This window comes from Motacilla alba, chromosome 2, assembly GCF_015832195.1.
Source record: "Motacilla alba alba isolate MOTALB_02 chromosome 2, Motacilla_alba_V1.0_pri, whole genome shotgun sequence".
NCBI classification, from domain to species: Eukaryota; Metazoa; Chordata; class Aves; order Passeriformes; family Motacillidae; genus Motacilla; species Motacilla alba.
In genome coordinates, this window is record NC_052017.1 from 18,666,743 (window position 1) to 18,686,454 (window position 19,712).

Consider the following 19,712-nt stretch of genomic DNA (forward strand, 5'->3'; position numbering starts at 1 on the left):
AGTTTAAGGATCGTACTTGCTGCTCCTTATTCCTGTTGTCTTCAAAGTTCACAATGTCTAGATCTGAATTGTGTAGAAAAGGAATAAACGACTCCAAAACATATTACCTTATCTAACTGCCCAACAGGTTAAGTTTGGGAGAAGTCTTCCAAGTCAAAACATCTAAGGGGTATGGCTAATACAGGACTTGTTTCTTGCCAAGGCAAGCAATCAGATCTCATATTCTCTCAGCTGTTAACAGACTTTGTTTTAATTTTACTAGGTTAAGTACAAAGAAAACTATGAAAAATCTAAAGGCAGATCAATGCTGGAGTTTGTGGATACACCAATGTATCAAGTTTCAAAGGAGGCTCAAAAGATGCAAAGTGAGGTAAGTAGAAAGGTACTTTTTGAACAAGTAAAATTTAGAAAATGTAAAGTAAAATGTAAAGTAAAAAGAAAATTTATGAAGCAGAGAGTAAATTGTGGATATGGTAGAGTTATACCGAGTAGTTATCTCTGCTATTCTATAGCTCAGTTCTTGTGAATTTGCTTTTTTCTCTAAAGGGCATTGGTACTAACAGTACACACACATCATTTAATTGGGAAGAAGCTCAATAGGTCATCTAGATCAGAGATGAATAACATTTAAAATTTTCACTTGAATTCCATCTTAAGGGAGGGATGGTTCTCATGTGGGAGCAAGTGAAGCCACAAAATCCAGTCCAACCCCATGATTTAGCTGAAAGATCCTCCTGTCTTTCCAGCCTGGGAAACTCATCAAGGAGGAGGGACTCTTCCCAGACTTTAGAACAGTACTGGCTGTCTTCTATCAGGCTGTGTTTTTCTAACTTTTTTTTTTAAGAAAAATCTTCAAATGATGGAGATTTTGTGACTTCCCAGACAATTGGGTCCAGTGCATTACCATCCATCCTGAGTGAGATGGATGCACCTGTGTCCCCATGATGCAGTTTGATTCCATTAGTTTTGCTGTGTCATGGAAAACAGATGAACTCAGCCTCTTGGTAGAAACTTTAATGAGTTTTAAACCATTACCTTGTGTGCCATTTGTCTTCCCTTTTCCTTACCAAAAAAATGGTTTCTTTCATAGATCAGGTTCAACATTCTCTTTGGACATACTGTACACATATTTTTGTCTAGATTGTATCTGTTTGTATAAATAAACTAGATAATGAAATGCATAATGAGTTGCTTATTAGTGTGAAATATAATTTATGGCAGGGCTCATTTTCTGGGTCAGTTAAAAATATCTCTCCTTAAATGTGCTTGGAATTGCATATGTATCTATCACTAATTGTTGGTTTTGCTACGATAGAAAATGTACCGCAGAGATTTTGAAGAAGGGATCAAGGGAAGACCTTCACTGGATTTAGACAAGACCCCAGAGTTCCTGCATATAAAACAAGTCACTAATCTTTTGAAAGAGGTAAAGGATTTTTTTTTCAGTTGTTAAGTTGTAAATGAGCAATAAGAAGCATCAATACAAGCTGCTGAATGCTGAATAACTTAAAATTTTCTTGGCGGCTACATACAAGTCACTTCACGAGTAAAAATTGCTTCACATCATTTTGTATTCTGAATAGTCCTGTAGTAAGTAAATCATAAAGCTCAGCACACCTGAACTAGACAATCACTTGTTTTTTCAGAGAGATATGGGGGTGGAAGGAAGGATTTCCATTGGTGTCCAGATGGCAGTTTTTCACTTTGAGTAATTATTTCACATTTATGGTAGCCTGTTGTGGTTATACAGATGCCTTGAACTGCATAGAGTCAATTATAACGAACTTTATTAAAATAATTGTCTATCATACATGTTATGGATAAAAAAATAAAGAACACCAAAATTCCATAATAGAGCTGTGATATTACATAACTGCTTTAGTCTATTTTATTAGAAGGTACAGGTTTTCTGTATCCCTGCTGTTTCCTTCAGACTTGTGAAATGTTCTTCAGTTGTATGAGTGACTAAAAATGATTTTTTTTTCCATAACTGAGAATCCTTCTACCTTCAGTATTTTTATATTATTATTTAAAACTGGTTTCATTTTAGGTTTTGAGTATTGTTTGACCTAATTTAGAAGAGCTAGAAATGCTAGAAGAGCAGAGCAGTGCTACTAGATATTCTGCCTTTGAATCTGAAAGCCAATGTACTTTGTATTTATGGTATTAAGAATAGATTTTTTTTTTTGCCAAAACAAACAAAACACACTAGAATTAAAAACCCTTGGACTTTGTTCCTTTCCTTGTTCTTTATACAACTTATTCCAGTCCATGCTAACCATATGGTTAAAGAAAAAAAATTTCTTTTAAGATATTCCTTTATAATTCATCCTGTTATAAATAATTTATCCTGATAAGTTTGACTGCCAGGTTGACAAGTCTCAAGCTAGGTCTGTTTTGTGCAGTGGCATTACATGCATCTCATATCAGTGCATACATCTCATATATGCCTTTTCACGAGGGAAAAATGCAAATCATGGTGTCATCTCATTCAGTTCATCTTGCTGCTCACCGAATGCCCAAAGAAGTGGGTACAGTATGCATAGTTGTATCATATGCTCTACCTGTTCATCTCAGACCTTTTGATGTAGCTCCCCTCCTTAGTGCTATATGGATTAAGATGTTCTCTAATTCTGGCCTCCTCAAGTTTTATGCCTTCTTATTCAGGGAGTAAACCGTGCCTGTAAGTCAAAGGAGAAGGAAATGAGAAAATGAAAATGGTATTTCCATTAATGCGTAACTGGATGAATTTCTGATGATTTTATATCCACATTCAAGGAATGTATTCCAAACCCAAAGATTACCTGGGTAAAATTAATTATTATCTTTCATGATTCAGAAAAATTATGTATTTCTTCATAGTCAAGGATGTAGCTCAGTGTTTTTCTATAAAGGCTCATAATCATCTTTGGATAGATACTGCATGAAACAAGAAAAACCTGGAGTTAAAAATGAATTAATTGGTCAATCACTTTTTTTTTTTCCTCCAAATGTCAGCTGTGTTCCAGCTTATTCTGTTGACTTCCCACTGTAGAGAATTCTGCAAATATTTCACATTTTATAACAATACAAACTTTCTTCTCTGGGACCACATTTACAACTCCTTCAGAAGAGATAGCTGAATTAAATAGTTCAGTTACATAGTTCTAAATCAGAAGAAGTTGTTTCCTGCTTTTTGTAGGACATGGTTCTGATGATCAAGAGAAGCCTCTTTAAAAATATCTAGTTTTCTTTTATTTAAATAAAGAGCTTATAGGGAGATAAAGGTGGTCACTGCTGCTTATGAAACGTAATGTGTAATTAGGAGTATTAATTCATGTCTATGTAAATAATTCTGATAAATATTTTGTACAATGTTCTTCTAATTTCTTTGCCCAAAAAGCCTAATCCTTATCTGGAGATGTGAAGAGTAATTAAAAATCCCTACAAAACTTAAAAGATCTTGAACTTCAATAGGCTTACATCAGCTCTCTAGGAGCTAGGAAGAGCAAAAAGAACCAAATGTCTGTGGGCAGGTTCTAGTGTGCTTTGAATTTTATACTGAATATCTGAGTACTCTGGAGGCTGCAGTTGCTGAATGTTGATAGGTCATACCAGTGCAGCATCTAGGAGGCACAGGAGTGATATGGTAGAAATATTGCTTCTACATTTTAATTTATCAAGAGCTTGTTTCAACAGGTCCTAGTATGGTGTTTAGGGAATCCATCCTGATTGAGATGGCATTAATGGAACTGAGGTAAAACCACAGCACTGCTGGTCTGCAGAAAGAAAATGCTACTGTGTTTTTACTGTCCAGAGACAAACAAGGGCCCTAAACAGTGTGCTAGTGCTTTATAGGACACAGCTGGTTTTCAAGAGCACAAAAAAATAGATGACAACATTGAAATCTTTTTACTTTTTCAACATTGTTCCTTTTCATTTCACAATTTCCAATTCCATTTTAAGTCTGAAATCTGTACTCAGCTAATTCATATTTCATAGAAATTTCAAAGAGACTCTTCAGATGTTTAATAAGTGGCATTTCTTTTCAAGATCTTGCACAAAATAAGAAGTGGTGAAATCTCTCTTTTTTTTAATCCTTAGAAAGAGTATCGAAAAGATTTGGAAGAAGGGATGAAAGGGAAAGGAATGACAGTGTTTGAAGATACACCAGATTTGATTAGAGTGAAAAACGCAGCTCAGATACTAAATGAGGTATGTTATCCTAGTCAAGGTTATTAATATCACAGAAGGTTCACTTTGTGTTAAACTCAAAAGATTATTTTTTTTTTCTTTACATAATCTACAATGAAATATGTAAGTATTGAAACTAAGGCTATTTCTTTTTTGCTTGAAAAATATAGTAAAGCTCTGGATAAAAAACAATGCAGAACAGATAAATCAGATTTTCAGGCAAGTAAATGGTCATTGGAGATTGTTAGTGGGGTCAGTAGATGCAGCATTTAGAGCTGGGCTCTGATGAGGCTTTCCCAGCGCATGAGTTCTGGTGGTCTTACAGACATACAAGGCTGTCTCTGGAAAGCAACAGGGGGGCTGGAGAGTGTAGGGAGGGAAGAGGGGGGGCAAAGCTCATGCTGAATGTTATGCCTGTATGCCTGGGGGGAATAATTTCAGAATTATCTATCTATCTATCTATCTATCTATCTATCTATCTATCTATCATTTAAAAAAATATTTATTTATAGTATGATATATATGTTTATTCACACACACACTCAGATATTTATACACACACACACACCACACACACACACACATCCATACAAAACAGAAGGAGTGCCATGGACAGGCCCAGTTTGACCACTGTAAGGAAGCGCAGGAGCATATAGCTGTAACTTCTGGGATTATCTTTCTCTTGGTGTTTTATGCAATATGAAGCTTAGAGAAAACATCTGCCATCCCACCTTTAGCAGAGAGCATTTGAGGGATGATGTATTCTTACAGATTAATTTACAATTCTTGCAAAAAACTGTGTTTTGTGAAGTAGAGGACTGTTTTATCACATTTATTTCCACATCAGTGGGACAGAGATAGAAGACTGAAAATATTTTTGCTCATGTTCTTGTAAATGATCAAACCATTGTATTGAGTGCAAACACATACTTCTTTTTTTTTCTAACTAATGTACAAGCTAAAAGTAATTAACAAACAGAAAAGAAAGAAGCATTTAAAAATTATATTTATTATATGTATTTACTTTGAAAATGAAGAATTTTCCACAGGTAGAGATGACCTAGAATAGAAAAAAAAGAATTGTTATTACTACAGCACTGAAAGTAGAAATAGCACTGGCTGAGAATATTTTCTTATTAAAATAACTACAACTATTGTATACAATATTTCCATATTACTTTTTAATATAATTTGCTGATGAACAAGGAGCATATCCTTGCTTGGACAAGCTGAAGATGAAATATTAATTTTGTTTTCAGGTTATTGGTTATTTATAATTTATGTCGCGAGGAAAAAGCAGCAATCACGGATGAGGGCTGCCACTTGCCTAATGGCTATGTTTCAGGAAGGACCTATTAAATGAATAAATTACAACTTCCTGATCTGGAAGTTCACTGGAAGCAGTTCTGCATGGTATTAAATTTCTAACATGTAGTCTTGTCATAAATAAAATATTTTCTTAAAAGTAAAATGTGTTTCAATTAGACTGGCACCAAGGACAGACTTATTACACCACGTTCTGCAGAGCTAAACTTCCCCTTTACTTTAGAGGATAACTGTAGCAAACTGCATGGGCTGATTTCCTCCCACACTCTGCCATATTAAAAATTAATTGATAGAAATTTGTACATTCATTGAAGATCTTCTAAAAGTTTTCCTCCTGTAGTTTGTTATGTGTTTTTTTCTGACAACAGCTCACCAAGAGTCTTGAGAACTGTAACTCTTGCAAGTTTTGATTTACTCTAAATCCTAAATTTGAGTGTCTTGTGGAAAAAAAACTACTTGTAACTCTCTGAATTTTGTGAATATCATATATAAATTCTATCTTCACAGAGGCAATACAAGAAAGACTTGGAAACTGAAATTAAAGGGAAAGGCATGGAAGTTGGTCCAGATACACCTGAGATAAGACGAGCCAAGAAAGCCTCTGAAATTGCAAGCATGGTCAGTACTGCTCCTGGGGCGAGCTTTCCATTTGACAGAATGCAACAAATTCTTGTGGCTGAGAATTCCAGGTGGTGACCAATCTAGGCAGTGCTGAAAACACAGGTTTCTCTAAATAGCTAATCCATTGAGCTCCAAAAAGTTGAACAGTTGCATAATCAATGTACGGGGGGAAAGTTAAGACTTCCCAGAACTTAGACCTTCTATCTCCTTTTGCAGGTTGTGCTTGTTCCTCGTGGCCTATGTCTAGCCTGATGTGTGTTTGGGTACTGTGGGCCCTGCTGCTTTTAGGTCTAAATAGCTACTTATTTAGAAAGGGCCAAATGATAAACAGAGTTAGAGGGATGCTGAAGCATTATGAGCTCAGTCTTGCAAGGCCCGGGAGATGGAGAAATTCTCACCTGAGTCTGACTGTGGCTGCCAAAACTGCAGAGACAGGTAGATGTGAAAGGCTATACCGGATTTGAAGTGACCAGCCTGTTGAAAGAGTTTTTTAACTCATCAGCAACTACAGTGTAGGCACTGCGTGGGTAGGTTCTACAAAACTAGTTATGTTTAATCATCTGTTATTGGGTGGTTTAGGAATGCTGGTCAGTGAAATTGCACAGATTAAATTGGGAAAAGTTTAAGAATTTTGCTGTCAGCTGTGAGTATTTTCAGTGCTATTCTTTTCAGAAAGAATACAAGAAAGACTTGGAGAATGAAATTAAAGGAAAGGGAATGGAAGTGGGTACGGATACCCTTGATATACAACGAGCCAAAAAAGCTTCTGAAATTGTCAGCCAGGTGAGTACAGAATTAATTGATTTAAGATTACTTTGAAAGTAAAAGCATTAAGTAAAATCCTCTTGAACATTCTTAAGCTAAAAAAAGCAAGCAGTGCACAATAAAAATATTAAATTGAATAAATTGAAGAATTAATTTTATAGTGTGACCAGTACTATGCAAATAGCTTTGAAGACAGCATGTACAGAGAGTTGTAGTATTAGTTATGGGGGTTTTTTTTTACCATTTACTTTTTCTTCGTAAGGAATATAAAAAGGATTTGAGGACTGAAATTATAGGAAAAAGGATGCAAGTTGGTCCATATATTCCAGAAATACAGTGGGTCAAAGGGGCTTCAGAAGTAGCAAGTCAGTCAGATGTAGTCAAAAGCTGAATGTTTTGATTCTGTGTAACAATGACTGCTTGACATACTGCTCAAAATACTTCTAGCTCTGTAGAGGCTTTTGTGGCCATACTAAATTAATTTACATGAAGTGAAATGTCTCAACTGCCTGATTCTTATTTGTATTTAGGCCTGTTACACCATGTAAATTGAATTTAATTATTTACATCTATCTGTAGTTCTTTTCACATTACCAAATTACCTAATGTTGCATCACGTACATCCTGACAGTGAGGGGAAGATATGTATGAGGATACATAATGTATGAAGGCATGTCATATGTAGGATATATTATATATAGGTATATTATATATATTTTAGTGTGGGGGCAGAGAGTGGTAACAGTATAATGGAGAAGAGAGGTTTGAGTAAATACTGGACAGGGATTAGGAGGCTCATCAGCAATAAGCATCTTTTGTGCAGTGTGGATATCTTGAGCCCAAAAAACATAGACATGTAAAAATTATTTTTCCAGAAAATGTACAAAGATGAAGCAGAGAAGATGCTCTGTAACTATTCTGCTGTCCCAGACACTCCCGAGATGGAGAGGATAAGAAGTACTCAGAAAAACATCAGTTCAGTGAGTAATAGTGCTTCTCTCTTTGCTTGTAACTTTTCAGATATTTTTTAGTTTAAATGGACTCTCTTGTGCCACAGCATAGAATAGGGAACTTATGAGTAGGTGTCCTTTGAACCGTTTCCATAATTTTCCTGGCAAAATCTGTATCAATCATTTCTTTCAGTAAAAATAACATCCAGCTTTTCTAGGTGCGACACTGTTATTTTGAATTTCTAAACCAGTTATACCACCTTGCCAAGCCACAGTTATTTTTAAATGAAGATTTTTTTTCTCTTTTTCCATCAAGCCCCAGGAAGTACTTTATTTAAAAGGGAAAAAAATCTTAGGCTTCTTGCTACACATATAACATTTTTCATCTGTTTCCTATCACATGTACTGAGCATCAAGATTGGGGTATAAAATTAGAACAGATCAGATTTCATAAATTATATATATATAATGATTTTATATTACACTGGGTATATTTTTAAATTTTATGCTAGATTTAAGTTTCAGTTTATCCCTGAATATAAATTATGAGCCTAGATTTCTAAAATTGCCCAGTTTGGGATGTATTAAGTTTCACTTCCTTTTTGGGCCCATTAATGCTGCTGTTTGTAATTCTGCCTTTGCTTGTAATATAATAGAGAAGAGGAGTAAATCTGGCCTCCAGAACAAAAGGCCAGTCAGTGGCTGGTTTTTATGGCAGACTAAATAATACTAAAAAAGCCAATGATTTGAGAGAAAGGATTATAAGATACTTGAATATTTTTAGTATTATCTGACACACATGTTCCTTAACTTAGAGATATCCTCAGCTTCTCCAGCTCTCAGAAGTAACTGAGTAAACTCAGTTAGTTTCTCCCAGAGGTGTTTGCCTGCAGCTCCCCTGGACAGCTGAGGCTTCTGCAGGGGAGTAAGAGCCTGTGGGGAGAGCAGAGGAGATTCCTCTCTGAGCCTGCTCCAGGCTGTGATCATCTCCAGCCACCACCTGCCCTTATTCTTCCTTTGAATGAGGACAGCTGAAAGCTGCATCTTTCAAGAAGGAGCTCTTGACAGGCCCACTGGCCCGTTTGCTTCCTGTCACCTGTTGGCTCTTGGTTCTGAATGGTGCTTTGCAGCATAGTGTGATGTGGTTATCACCATTTCTCATGTCACTGGTGTCCTATCAGGCTAGGCTGAAACTCCCTGGAACAGAGGCATCCAAGCCAGCCCCTGTGATCTGCTTTCCTCCCTGCTCCGGCCTTTGATAGCTTTTGATGAAGTCCTCAAGTAGGTCAGTGGCTCTGGCAGTGTGGGCTCACTAACATTTAGGTACCAGGCTTAATTAAGATAGGTATCACCACCTAATTCAGCCTTGACAAGGCTCTGATGCATCGGAACCCCTTGCAGCCCCGTAGGCCAGTCTGAGCTTTCAGTGCCAAGGCTGACAATAATCCTCTTTGTTAGTGTTCTAGATAATAAGAAATAAAATGATTTGTCTTTGAGACGATTTGTATTTACTTTCTTTTGTGATTGTCCTGTTCTTCTTTGTGAGCTGGGTCTTCCAAATGTCGGAAAGCAGTTTACAGCAGTGAATGAGCATCCTTTTTTCCTCTTTCTCTATGTTTTAATCTTTCATCCTTTTGTGCAGTTTAGATGATAAAGCCAAATTATAACTGAGTGAAGATACAGCTGGAAGCAGCCCAAATAGATAAAAAAAACAATGACCCCTAATAATCTTATGATTTTTGGATTTTGTCTCAAGTATGTTTCTGCCTTAAGGGACAAAAAAATAACAACTACCTCTGCAGATAAGATCGTTGCTGCTTTTAGCTCACTAGCTCATTTGGCAGATGATTTATAAAAGGATATTTACTTCACAGTCATCTCTTTCATAGAAAATTTCCTGTCTGCAACATATTTTACCAATCCTTCCTTGGTAGAGGAGAAAAGTATATTGTAGTCCAGTCCACAATATATATCTTTCTAACTGACATGATGCATAAGAATTTTCAAGTTCTTTCTCATAAACTGTCCCTGTTATCACATAGTAAAGCAAAATTCTAGATTGTTAGAGATTTTCTGAATGTTTAAAACATTAGTTGCAGACATGGACTCTTCTCTAGAATATTTGGCAGTAGTATTCACCCTAGGCTATGGAGGACTTCAAGGAAGTTGGAGGAATTAATCAAGAATGATGTTTTTATTGTTCAAGGTTTGTTGATAGGAAAACTTAAATAAATCTTGATTTAAGAAAGGCAGAAATATTAAATGATAAAGATTAATTTTATTAACTCCAGGATCAGACTTGTTTTTTACACTCATGGTCTGGAAATACTTACTAGAGTGGCAGCAGCTGTGACACCAAATACTGAAAATCCAGTAAAACTTCTTTAGGAGCTGTGCAGCTTGAACTGGTGCTCCGTGGTTATTTAAATTATAACCATGCTTGGAATTTGTGGAGCAGTTATTTACTATCTCTTTCAGTAACTTCAAATGATCAATTCTACTGATGTGCTTTGTGTTTACCATTTACTGGAACAATTGAAATAGAATTGTCTAAACAGCATGTGTATCTTTTAAGAAGTGAGTTTTGGTTTTAGATACAGTCCTCAGCTTTCTGGCTTGAACTAGGAGTCAAAAATTGCATGACTTGGATTGTAGCTCTGGTTTGTTATGGTTATTTTTCCATGAATATTTCAATTTTCTAGTTTGTTAACTTAGAAATAATAGTAGTGTCTGTTCACTTCTCACAGTATTTTAAGATCTGAAGACTGCAAAAACCAAATCAAATCCTGCATGTACATGTACTTTCAATGACATTGAAATTACTCAAGCATAAAGTTACATTTGTAAAACTTTCTGCATTATTATATTAATTTTAATATTTTTTCCAAATTTAAATATGTTATTGCAAATACTTAAAAGTACTGAGGTCAGTTAAAAGGATGAGAATATATTATCTGGGTTACAGCTGAAAACAATGTTATCGTAGTTATTGACAATTAGTCATATTTATGAAAAATTAAAGTATTTGCTTTTTTAGCAAGATTTATATTCAGACCAATTTGGAACTTGGAAAATTGCCTAGCCCTTTTATGAGAACTAGCATTTGCATTGCTAACAGTCTCATAATTATCTTTCCTTTTGGGGAAATGAAGGTGTTTTATAAGAAGGAAGTAGGAGCTGGCACAGCTGTAAAAGATACTCCAGAGATTGAAAGAGTAAAGAAAAATCAACAGAATATTAGTTCGGTAAGTGCTATTAACATAAATTATTCTTATGTGAGTAAAAGGTGGAGCAACTTTTTTTTTTTTTTTTTTTTACCATCTTGTTTACTAAAAAATTCTTCATTTTCATATCACACATCTCATCCAATTCCAGTCCACTGGATTTTGGATATGGAACTCTATTCTAGGACAGCTAGAACTCCCCTCTACTATAGTACTTCAGTGTCCAAAGGTAGAAATTCTAATTGAAACGTTAAGAAAAATAAGAAAATATTTTAACTAAAGATTTGAGGAAAGTGTTTTGTCTCTCAGGAGTGAGAAATATGAGATGCATTTCCCCATATGACAGACTGAACAGCAGTTGTATTTGGAGGTTAGAAAAATACCATGTGACAAAAAAGAAAATCTGTCATGTTCTGTTAGAGACTGCATGTATTGCATTGGACTTGATACAACTTGTACTTCAAGATGAGAAGAACTGTGTCCAGACTTCACCTATGTGAAAAGGTGGAGAGTTGGATCTTCTTTATGTGCTGGTCACAAGTTCATCTGTGGATCTGGTGAGATTAGTTCATCAATCATTAGATTGATGTTGTTTATCTAAGGATGCCCAATGTCTTTGGCACTTTAATAGGCAAATCAAAATAAAATATCAAAATGAATGTTTTCTTCAAATAACACATTATCTTCTGATAAATATGTGGCAAAACTTGGAAAAAAACTTAAAAAGTGACTGCCAAGCAGCCAAACCCTTGTTAACTGTATTGTTCATTTCCTTGTTGTATCTGGTATGGACTCTTCTCGGGCAGTTTTTATGTTTGTGATATGACTTTCCTAATTATTAGATTTTTTTTAAAAAAGTAAAGTTTAAAAATAATGTATAGACATGGTACTATGTTGTGTTTAAGTATTAGTTAAAATATGAGTTAGGGTCTCTGGACACCTGTTCTCACAGAATTTTGCTGTTTGGTGAATAATGTTAAATACCTAATTTCCCACCAAAGTAAGGTCAGTAGAGAATTTCCAAAAAATTTTGGAGAGCTCATATTTCATTTAAAGCTTTTTTTCTACTCTATCCATCGCTATTCATCTTGTTGTTTTGAATCACAGTACAAGCTATCATGTGTTCTAAATCCTGAAATAGTTGGATATTGAACAGTTGAAACCTGCTGGTTGGAAAGCTGTTGATTTTCTTGATTTGAGGGTGAGGGTTTTTTTTTTTTTTTTTTTGTTTCTTTGTTTAGTTTTTTTGTTGATATTTTGCTTTTAAATTTCCAGTTACCACAGACATTTATTTCAAGAGCAGTCACACAGAAAGGAGAAGTCTTACTCTAATGCTTTTTCACAATACATTTCAAAGTGAAATGGAAAAATAGTGTACACTCTTCCTGCTGATTTAGAAATCCTAAATAGTGGTGGAGAGGGAAAAATGAAAGGTTGATCAGTCTGCTAGTAAACACATTTGAGGAAAAACCTACCAAGGGAAGTACAAAATGCATTAGTGGTGTAGTGGTACTATGTAAATAGCATGGCCTTTACCTTGCTAGTCTTTGTGTAGAGCTAATGTTTTACAAAAGGTATTTTATTACATGTAGTGTACTTGAAATCACTTTAGTCTTGTATAATATTTATTAGAGGTGTAGCATGCCAAATTTAAAGGCAATGTACAAGAATGTTTCAAATTACATGTCAGTGAGAGGGAAATTATGTTGTGCAGTAAGAGGGAAATTGTATTGTGTAATTTACAGCAGTCCCAAAGGAAGGGTAGATTACACCAATTTTGAATCCATTAGATTTAAATGTTTTATGCATATTTTTGAATTTAGCCAGAAGAACTTGGGACAGCCTTAAAACTATTTTCTGGGCTAAACAAAACTAGTATGTGGAATGTGAAGCAAATTTGCACTGAAAGAAACACCAGGGCACCAAAATAACACTTACAGTACAACCAACCACACAAAAAAGTCCATTGAATCATGTTCTGAAAGTGATCAGATTCTTCCAGGTTACATATGTAGGAGAAAAACACAAGAATGGTGTTTTCAAAGCCTAAAATGCAAGGTGGTGACAGCCAAGGAGGTTGAGCTCATCTCACCTGTTGTGATGATTGGTTGGGAAGAAGCCAAGATCTCACAGAACTTTCAAAGCAAGCCACAGACCCATGGACTGCAGCTGAATCTGAACTGAGAAGCTACAAATAACTAAGGACTTTTTATATATAAACAAAAACTTGTTTATATTGTGGGGCAGGCAGGGTTGGACACAGCACTAGGAAGAAGTGGTGCTTTGGGAGAATCTATTTGTGTTTTTGTTTGTGTGAAATTTGTGAGGAAACCCCTGTGGTATGTCAGTCAATACCACAAAGCTGGGGCCTTATTAAAATTCAAGTAACAGACATTTTGAAGCATTTTAAGGATGAGTAGCACTGCCAATTCTTAAACTTACCTAATAGTCTCTATTAAAAGACCCTTTTTTCTAGTGCTATAGTGTTTTTGCCAGTCCTAAACTGTCTGGACTGTAATTTTCCATTCCTAGTCTGTACTTTGGGCTGGTTTGTTTTAATTTATAAATTTCAGTCAAAACAGCTTCCAAGTATGAGCTTAGAGGAAAACAAGTTGTTTTGTCTGTGCTATGAAATTGGACATTCTCCAAAAGTACCATGTCTTGAGAAGAGAGTTGAAAATTAAATGTTAGGAAAAAACCAGTGAGTATCTGACAGCACCTGAAAAGGCTTCAATGGTCCGGACAACTGCATCCTCACCTGTGTGTCTCATGTGTTTTTGAAAAAATTCAATGAGACTTTGAAACCATCTACCCTTTCAGGAACACTTAAAGGGCTTTGTTTCTGAAATGGACTGGTAGACTCCATAGCAAGTAAATAGTAAGACCAAGTCATTTTCAAAGTGGTGTGGATTTCCAAGTAGTGTATGCAGCACCCCAGTTATGGTGAAAATAGCCACAATCCCATGTGATGTATATTCCCACTGTAAGAGTTTTAGTACTCTAGAATTGTTATAAGCACTCTCTGCTGCATTTTATCAAACAAGATACATCAGAGACCCTAGCAGACTGTTTTAGAAATTAAGTATAGCTTTTGAGGCCAGTGGTGTTAGTAGATGTGGTCTAGTACTGCAGTATGTGTAAGGGCAAGAGTATGAAGTGATAGATGTGTTTTAGTGCCTATCTCTCTGCTCTTTAAATTGATAATATTTTTGTAATATCTATTGTGCAGATTAAATACAAGGAAGAAATTCGGCATGCAACAACTATTTCTGATCCACCTGAACTAAGGAGAGTTAAGGAAAACCAGAAGAATATCAGTAATGTGTGCCCCATTTTAATTTCTTGCGCAATTCTCCCTGCTGTATTAAATATGCTTGTGTCTTGGTGAATATATCTTTGGTGTTTGTGCTGCTTTCTGTTTGTCAGAAAAGACCAGTTTAATCAATTAATGGTAAAATGATAATTCCTTAGCCTTGCACTTCGATTCATAAGAATGAGAATGAAGTATTCCTGTTGAAATAACAATTGTCTGTGTTTGAAATAGAACTGCCAGAGAGTGAGTACTAAGTATTGTGTGGGAAGATGGGATTGATTATTAAGGAATGGTACTTTCCATCCAAATGCTATGTGTTCTTTAGTGATGTCTAGCACACTTACGTATTTCTATTACTTGGAAATCTCTGTTGTAATATCTTCTGACATGTTTGCTAGGTTCAGTACAAAGAGCAGCTCTGCAAAGCTACACCCATGAGTGTCACCCCTGAGATGGAAAGAGTCAAGAGGAATCAAGAGAATGTCAGCATGGGAAGTTGCTATCCTTTAATACTTTGTGTAATTTTTGGGTTCAGAAGATGAAGCTCTGCATTCTGAAATGGTGTCTTTCCTTTTGTCTGGGGGAAAATGATGTATTATAATGTGTTCAAATTCAAGTAGTGGAATTACTTGAAAACCTTCTTTTAGGAAGCAATTGTGAGAAGGCTTTGCTTGGTTTGGGAAATGGCAGGTGAACTGTCACATATTCTATTAAAGAAATGGCTGCAATGCTTTGAGATGTTATTCACTTCCTTGGAGATTTATTTGCAGAAAATCTTGACCATTCTTTTTTTTTTTTTTTTTTTTAAACAAAATATCTGTTTCTAGTATTTAATGGCTGAGATAACTATTTGCAGGGGTACAGAGAAGAAGGCAAGGACTGAAGCATGCTACTGCCTTCCTGCACTGATGAAGTTGCAGCCTGTTGATGAGCCCATGAGAGACCTGGCACTCTGCTCACTGAGAGCTGCCATCAGCAGCCATGGGTCATGGGTCCACAAATAGCTTCAGTGTTTCCCTAGGTGCTTTCTGCTGCCTTCACCAAAATAATTTTAAGTCACAATTTCCAACAATTCTGTCCCTCTAACTCAACTTCTGGATTCCTATTGATATGTTTAGCTTTCCTAAAATGTAATCTGTTCAAAAACTGCTTTTCCCTTTTTTCAAGCCAGTCTGTATAGTTTTTCTAATCACACTGTTGATTACTTTTCACCAATTTTTGTGTTGTGCAAATTTCACTGGAAAGTTTTAATTCTTTTCAAGTCACTGGAATAGCTTTGAGTGAAGATTCTTTAACTTCAGCCATTTCTAGAAACATTAATTCTTGAATAGTCATTTTACCTTCATAAAAGTTAATTTGCAAGTCTAATCCATTTAAAAGCTTACCATAGTTTTAGTAAGACATTAATTTTTCAATTGGAATACATTGATGTGGACAGACCAAAATTCTGTTGTGCTGTAAGACAATTGCTTAAGCAATAGCTGCCTTACTGCTGCAGTGCACTGCAGAACTATGAGCATAATGTATCTGCACAATTAACCTTATCACTTAAACCCATGAGCTTGCTTTTGTATGGAAGCATTTATTTTGCATAAAAATATATGAATTAGTATGAATTTGTTGCCAGAATCTGTTACTAAGTATTTGCCATATCTGACTTCTCAGTGTGTGGGGCTAGAGTTAACATTAGATTGCTTGGTCTGTCGGTGCCACATTCTGTCCTGATCTGCTTTAGATCCTGATCCAGCCTTGAGTGTGCATTTGGTTAATGCAGTGTGTTTGGTTACAGAGTGATGAAGGGGATATTCCTACAGTACGTTTCAATAAATGCATGGTGAAATTAGGCTGGATTCAATTGGCAGTTGTCTGATGTACTGCACCCTCTGTGTTTAATCACATTTGACTATGTAATATATAAAATTTAGAACATAGACGGAGACCTTATGGAATTTCTGTGTCTTGACAAATATGTGTTTACAGTGGACTTTCTGAAATTCAGTTTTTCATATGATCTGCTTGCCTGTACTGCATTATATGTGGCTTAACCCCATTCCAAATATGAGTTATTTCTCTGTAGAGCCAAGGACCAGTCTGGTAAATGCCAAGATATTGTGTCCCTATGTGGGTATATATCTACAGAAATGCATTAATTAACAGCCTGTACATAAAAAAAAATTCAAGGTTATCTTTCAAAAATCAAGTTTTATAAACTTTAATAAACTTCAGGATGCATTTTAGCTTTTCTGTTGTTTCCTGGATGACCTTTGAAGTCATACATTTTTATATAAAACAAAGGTTTATTGCTATACCTGAAATAGTATGAATATGTATTTTATTCTGTTAAATAATAGGTTCACTACAGAGAGCAGCCTGGCAAAGCTACTGCTGTGAGTGTCACTCCTGAGATAGAGAGAGTCAGGAAGAATCAAGATAATATCAGCTCGGCAAGTTGTTTGAATCTTTTTGTCATTCAGATTTTTCTGTTGCTGTAGAAATATAAACATGGATATGCTTTTCCTTTTACATTTGCTATGTCAAAGAAATCCAACTACATCATTCACTGATGAGATATTGGTTTTATTCTTTGAGGACATGGGCTGCATATATGTGCAACAAACATATTCAGGCTTGTTTGGGTTTTTTTTGCAAAAAAAGTAAGTGGTTGTATTGGTGTCAGTATTTTTCAAAGAGAGAGTCAATAGAGGTCAGGCATTCTTTGCAGTAAAGAAAAAAAGGAAATGAGAATTTAACCTCAGTGCAAATGTCTTTTTTTCTTTGCAATTCAAAGCATGGAAGCGTCCATTCCATTCTGTGACATGCCACCTCTGTTAGAGCTGAGTAGTTCTAAATAGGTCCCATTGCTAAATACTAAAGAGTAAGATAATATCTATTTCTTGGCTTTTATGGTAATAAAATGTAATTGCTACTAAAGTAGTGTAAGAAGCAGGAGACAATTCTATTAAAGAACAAGGAAAAAGTGCAAAAAGCCTGATGAAGTAAAGGATAAGACCAGTTGCGTTGCAGTCTGTCCTCAACGCTGAAACAACCTCCGTGGCAAAGTCACTGCAGATGGTGAATAGAAGAGGTTTCACGCAGAATCACTGCAGCAGAAGAGAATTACAAGTAATGAATGCTTGAGAACTGAGTGTAGGAGTGGAAAGTAGGTTGGATTTGTCAGGGAATATGTCTAAGGACAAAGGAACAGAATGTGACATTATAACTGCATATATCCTAATCATGTTCTTAAAATGCTCATGAATATTTACCAAAGTCAATTATTTTTGAGGTGTGCAGTTGAAAATAAGAGGAAAATCTCACAACAGTTCTAGTCTTTAAATAATTTTTTCATTTGTGAAAATTAAATGTGTTTCTCCAAGTGACTCATTCACTTTGTTTCTCAAGATTTACAGGGATAAATACTCCTCTATGTTAATGAGAAAGATAAAAATCAACTTATGTTGGCTGTAATTATTCTGTCCAGAAAATGCCTTATATTCAAAAGCATATGTAGCTGAATATATTTTCTAAGAGAATTTACTGTTTAATTAAGAAGGCTTTAAAGAATATGAAGTACCATATATTTTTGTTTCTCATACATTACTTGAAACTTGTCTGTGAAACACAGACACCAAGATATATATTTTCACGGGTGTGCTTTCTTAGCCAATATATAATCTTAAGGAGGGTTAGACAGTTTCAATACTTGGTTTTTCTCATCATAAACACATGTTGAAATAGATTTACACGACTTATTTTAGAAGGAATACTTGGAGTGTGAATACATAGGTAAATCTAGAATATAAACTAACACAGTGCACAGGTCACGGTGCAATAGAGGAACTAAGAGAGGTCATTGGTAGAAGAATTCAACAAGACAGAAAAAACTGTAAGAATACTCACTCTCAAACCAGTAAGTAGGATCAGCTACTTTCACTGTTGTAGAATTTTGGGTGGTTTTTTTTTCTTATTTTTAACAGATAATTAACCTTATATCTTTACTAGTCTGTAAAATGCCACAAAATAAGCTAATCAGGGGAAATGTGATGTAAGAGATTCAGTACTTACTGGTGCACAAAACTCAGAGCCCAAACATTTGTTGAGGAAACAAAATATTCAGATTCTTCCCAGACATGTTGCTTTGTGCTATTAGTAAAGACTAGCTATTGAATGGGAGTTATAAGCCTTCCAAAGGATTAATCCTCTTGTAAGAATTGAATTCCCTGGGCTTCTCAGGTAATCCCAATCCCACAGACTCTGTGTCTGTCTTGGTAATAAGCAGGTAGCTTATCATCAGCCATACAAACATGTTTTAAGGATGTTTTAAGTCACAGTGGTGTTTTCTTAGTATTTATCTTATTTTTCAGTTGAGAAATGAATGATTTCCCTTATGTCATTCAAACAGTCACAAATTTCAGCTTTTAAATAAATATTTTATTTTGAATAAGTGATTGATGGAATAAATGTGCCTTTTGGCCTTACCAACATACAAGCTCATCTGTATCCTCACTGTGAAATAATTTACTGCCACATGTGTGTAAAGAAAGAAGAGAACTGTTGGGCATTGGGGTTTGGAAAGGTACTGTTGCATGGTGTGATTCTCGCCATCCTTCCTACTGTAAGCAAAAAAAAAACCACCTGTGCTGTTGTTGCTGTTTTGCAGGTCAAGTACAGCAGTGATCAGAGGCAGATGAAAGGTAGACGTAGTGTGCTTCTAGACACACCTGAGCTAAGGCATGTCAAAGAAACACAAAACAACATCTCAATGGTAGGGTACTTTCTTCCTGTGACTAGAGCCTTCTAAGGAATGGCACTTGACTTCCACTGGATTTTGCCTTCCATTAATATAGGTAACTAATGAAACTCTCTCCTCAGGTATGGAAGGAATATTTTCTTCTTACGCCTGTAGAGGGAGTGTTTGCTAACTGCATAGGAGTGTAATGAACATTTTCAAAATACTAATAAACAGTTTTCTAACAGTTAAATGTCCGTTCTTTTGGTTTTTTTTCTTTAAAAATGTACACACATCATTTGAGCATCACAATTTCACTGGATTAGGTGACACACTTCACCTTGTGCTTGTGCATGTTCTTGGTTTCTGCGTGACTTTGGTTCTTGGAATGAGTTGTTTTGTGTGCATCAGCTTGTGTGAGAATGTTTGTCAGTTTAATGAATTGATGATTAAGTTATTTATAATGTAAATATGCATAATCAGCAGTACTACCTTTATAACTCTTACTAATACTGGGGTTTTGTTCCAACACTTGGTGCTGTAACACTTTCTACTCTAATGTCCTTTTTTCTAATATTTTCTTTTAAAGCAGGCAGTTTAGAATAACTGTT

The 19,712-nt window shown here is 35.5% G+C and overlaps 1 protein-coding gene across 6 annotated transcripts in view; it reads left to right on the forward strand.

The window, feature by feature from the left end:
• The window catches only part of NEBL (nebulette), a 246,327-nt gene that overhangs the window by 192,161 nt on the left and 34,454 nt on the right, over positions 1 to 19,712 (forward strand). For 3 of the 6 annotated variants that reach the window (XM_038127746.1, XM_038127747.1, XM_038127745.1), the window contains 11 exons: positions 263 to 370; positions 1,316 to 1,426; positions 4,084 to 4,194; positions 6,007 to 6,117; positions 6,793 to 6,903; positions 7,761 to 7,865; positions 10,988 to 11,080; positions 14,289 to 14,381; positions 14,771 to 14,863; positions 16,724 to 16,816; positions 19,033 to 19,137. The exons of the other annotated variants lie outside the window; for them this stretch is intronic. In XM_038127746.1, coding sequence (XP_037983674.1) covers positions 263 to 370; positions 1,316 to 1,426; positions 4,084 to 4,194; positions 6,007 to 6,117; positions 6,793 to 6,903; positions 7,761 to 7,865; positions 10,988 to 11,080; positions 14,289 to 14,381; positions 14,771 to 14,863; positions 16,724 to 16,816; positions 19,033 to 19,137 — 1,134 coding nt within the window. The remainder of the gene's footprint in view (positions 1 to 262; positions 371 to 1,315; positions 1,427 to 4,083; positions 4,195 to 6,006; positions 6,118 to 6,792; positions 6,904 to 7,760; positions 7,866 to 10,987; positions 11,081 to 14,288; positions 14,382 to 14,770; positions 14,864 to 16,723; positions 16,817 to 19,032; positions 19,138 to 19,712) is intronic. 6 annotated transcript variants of the gene reach the window in all.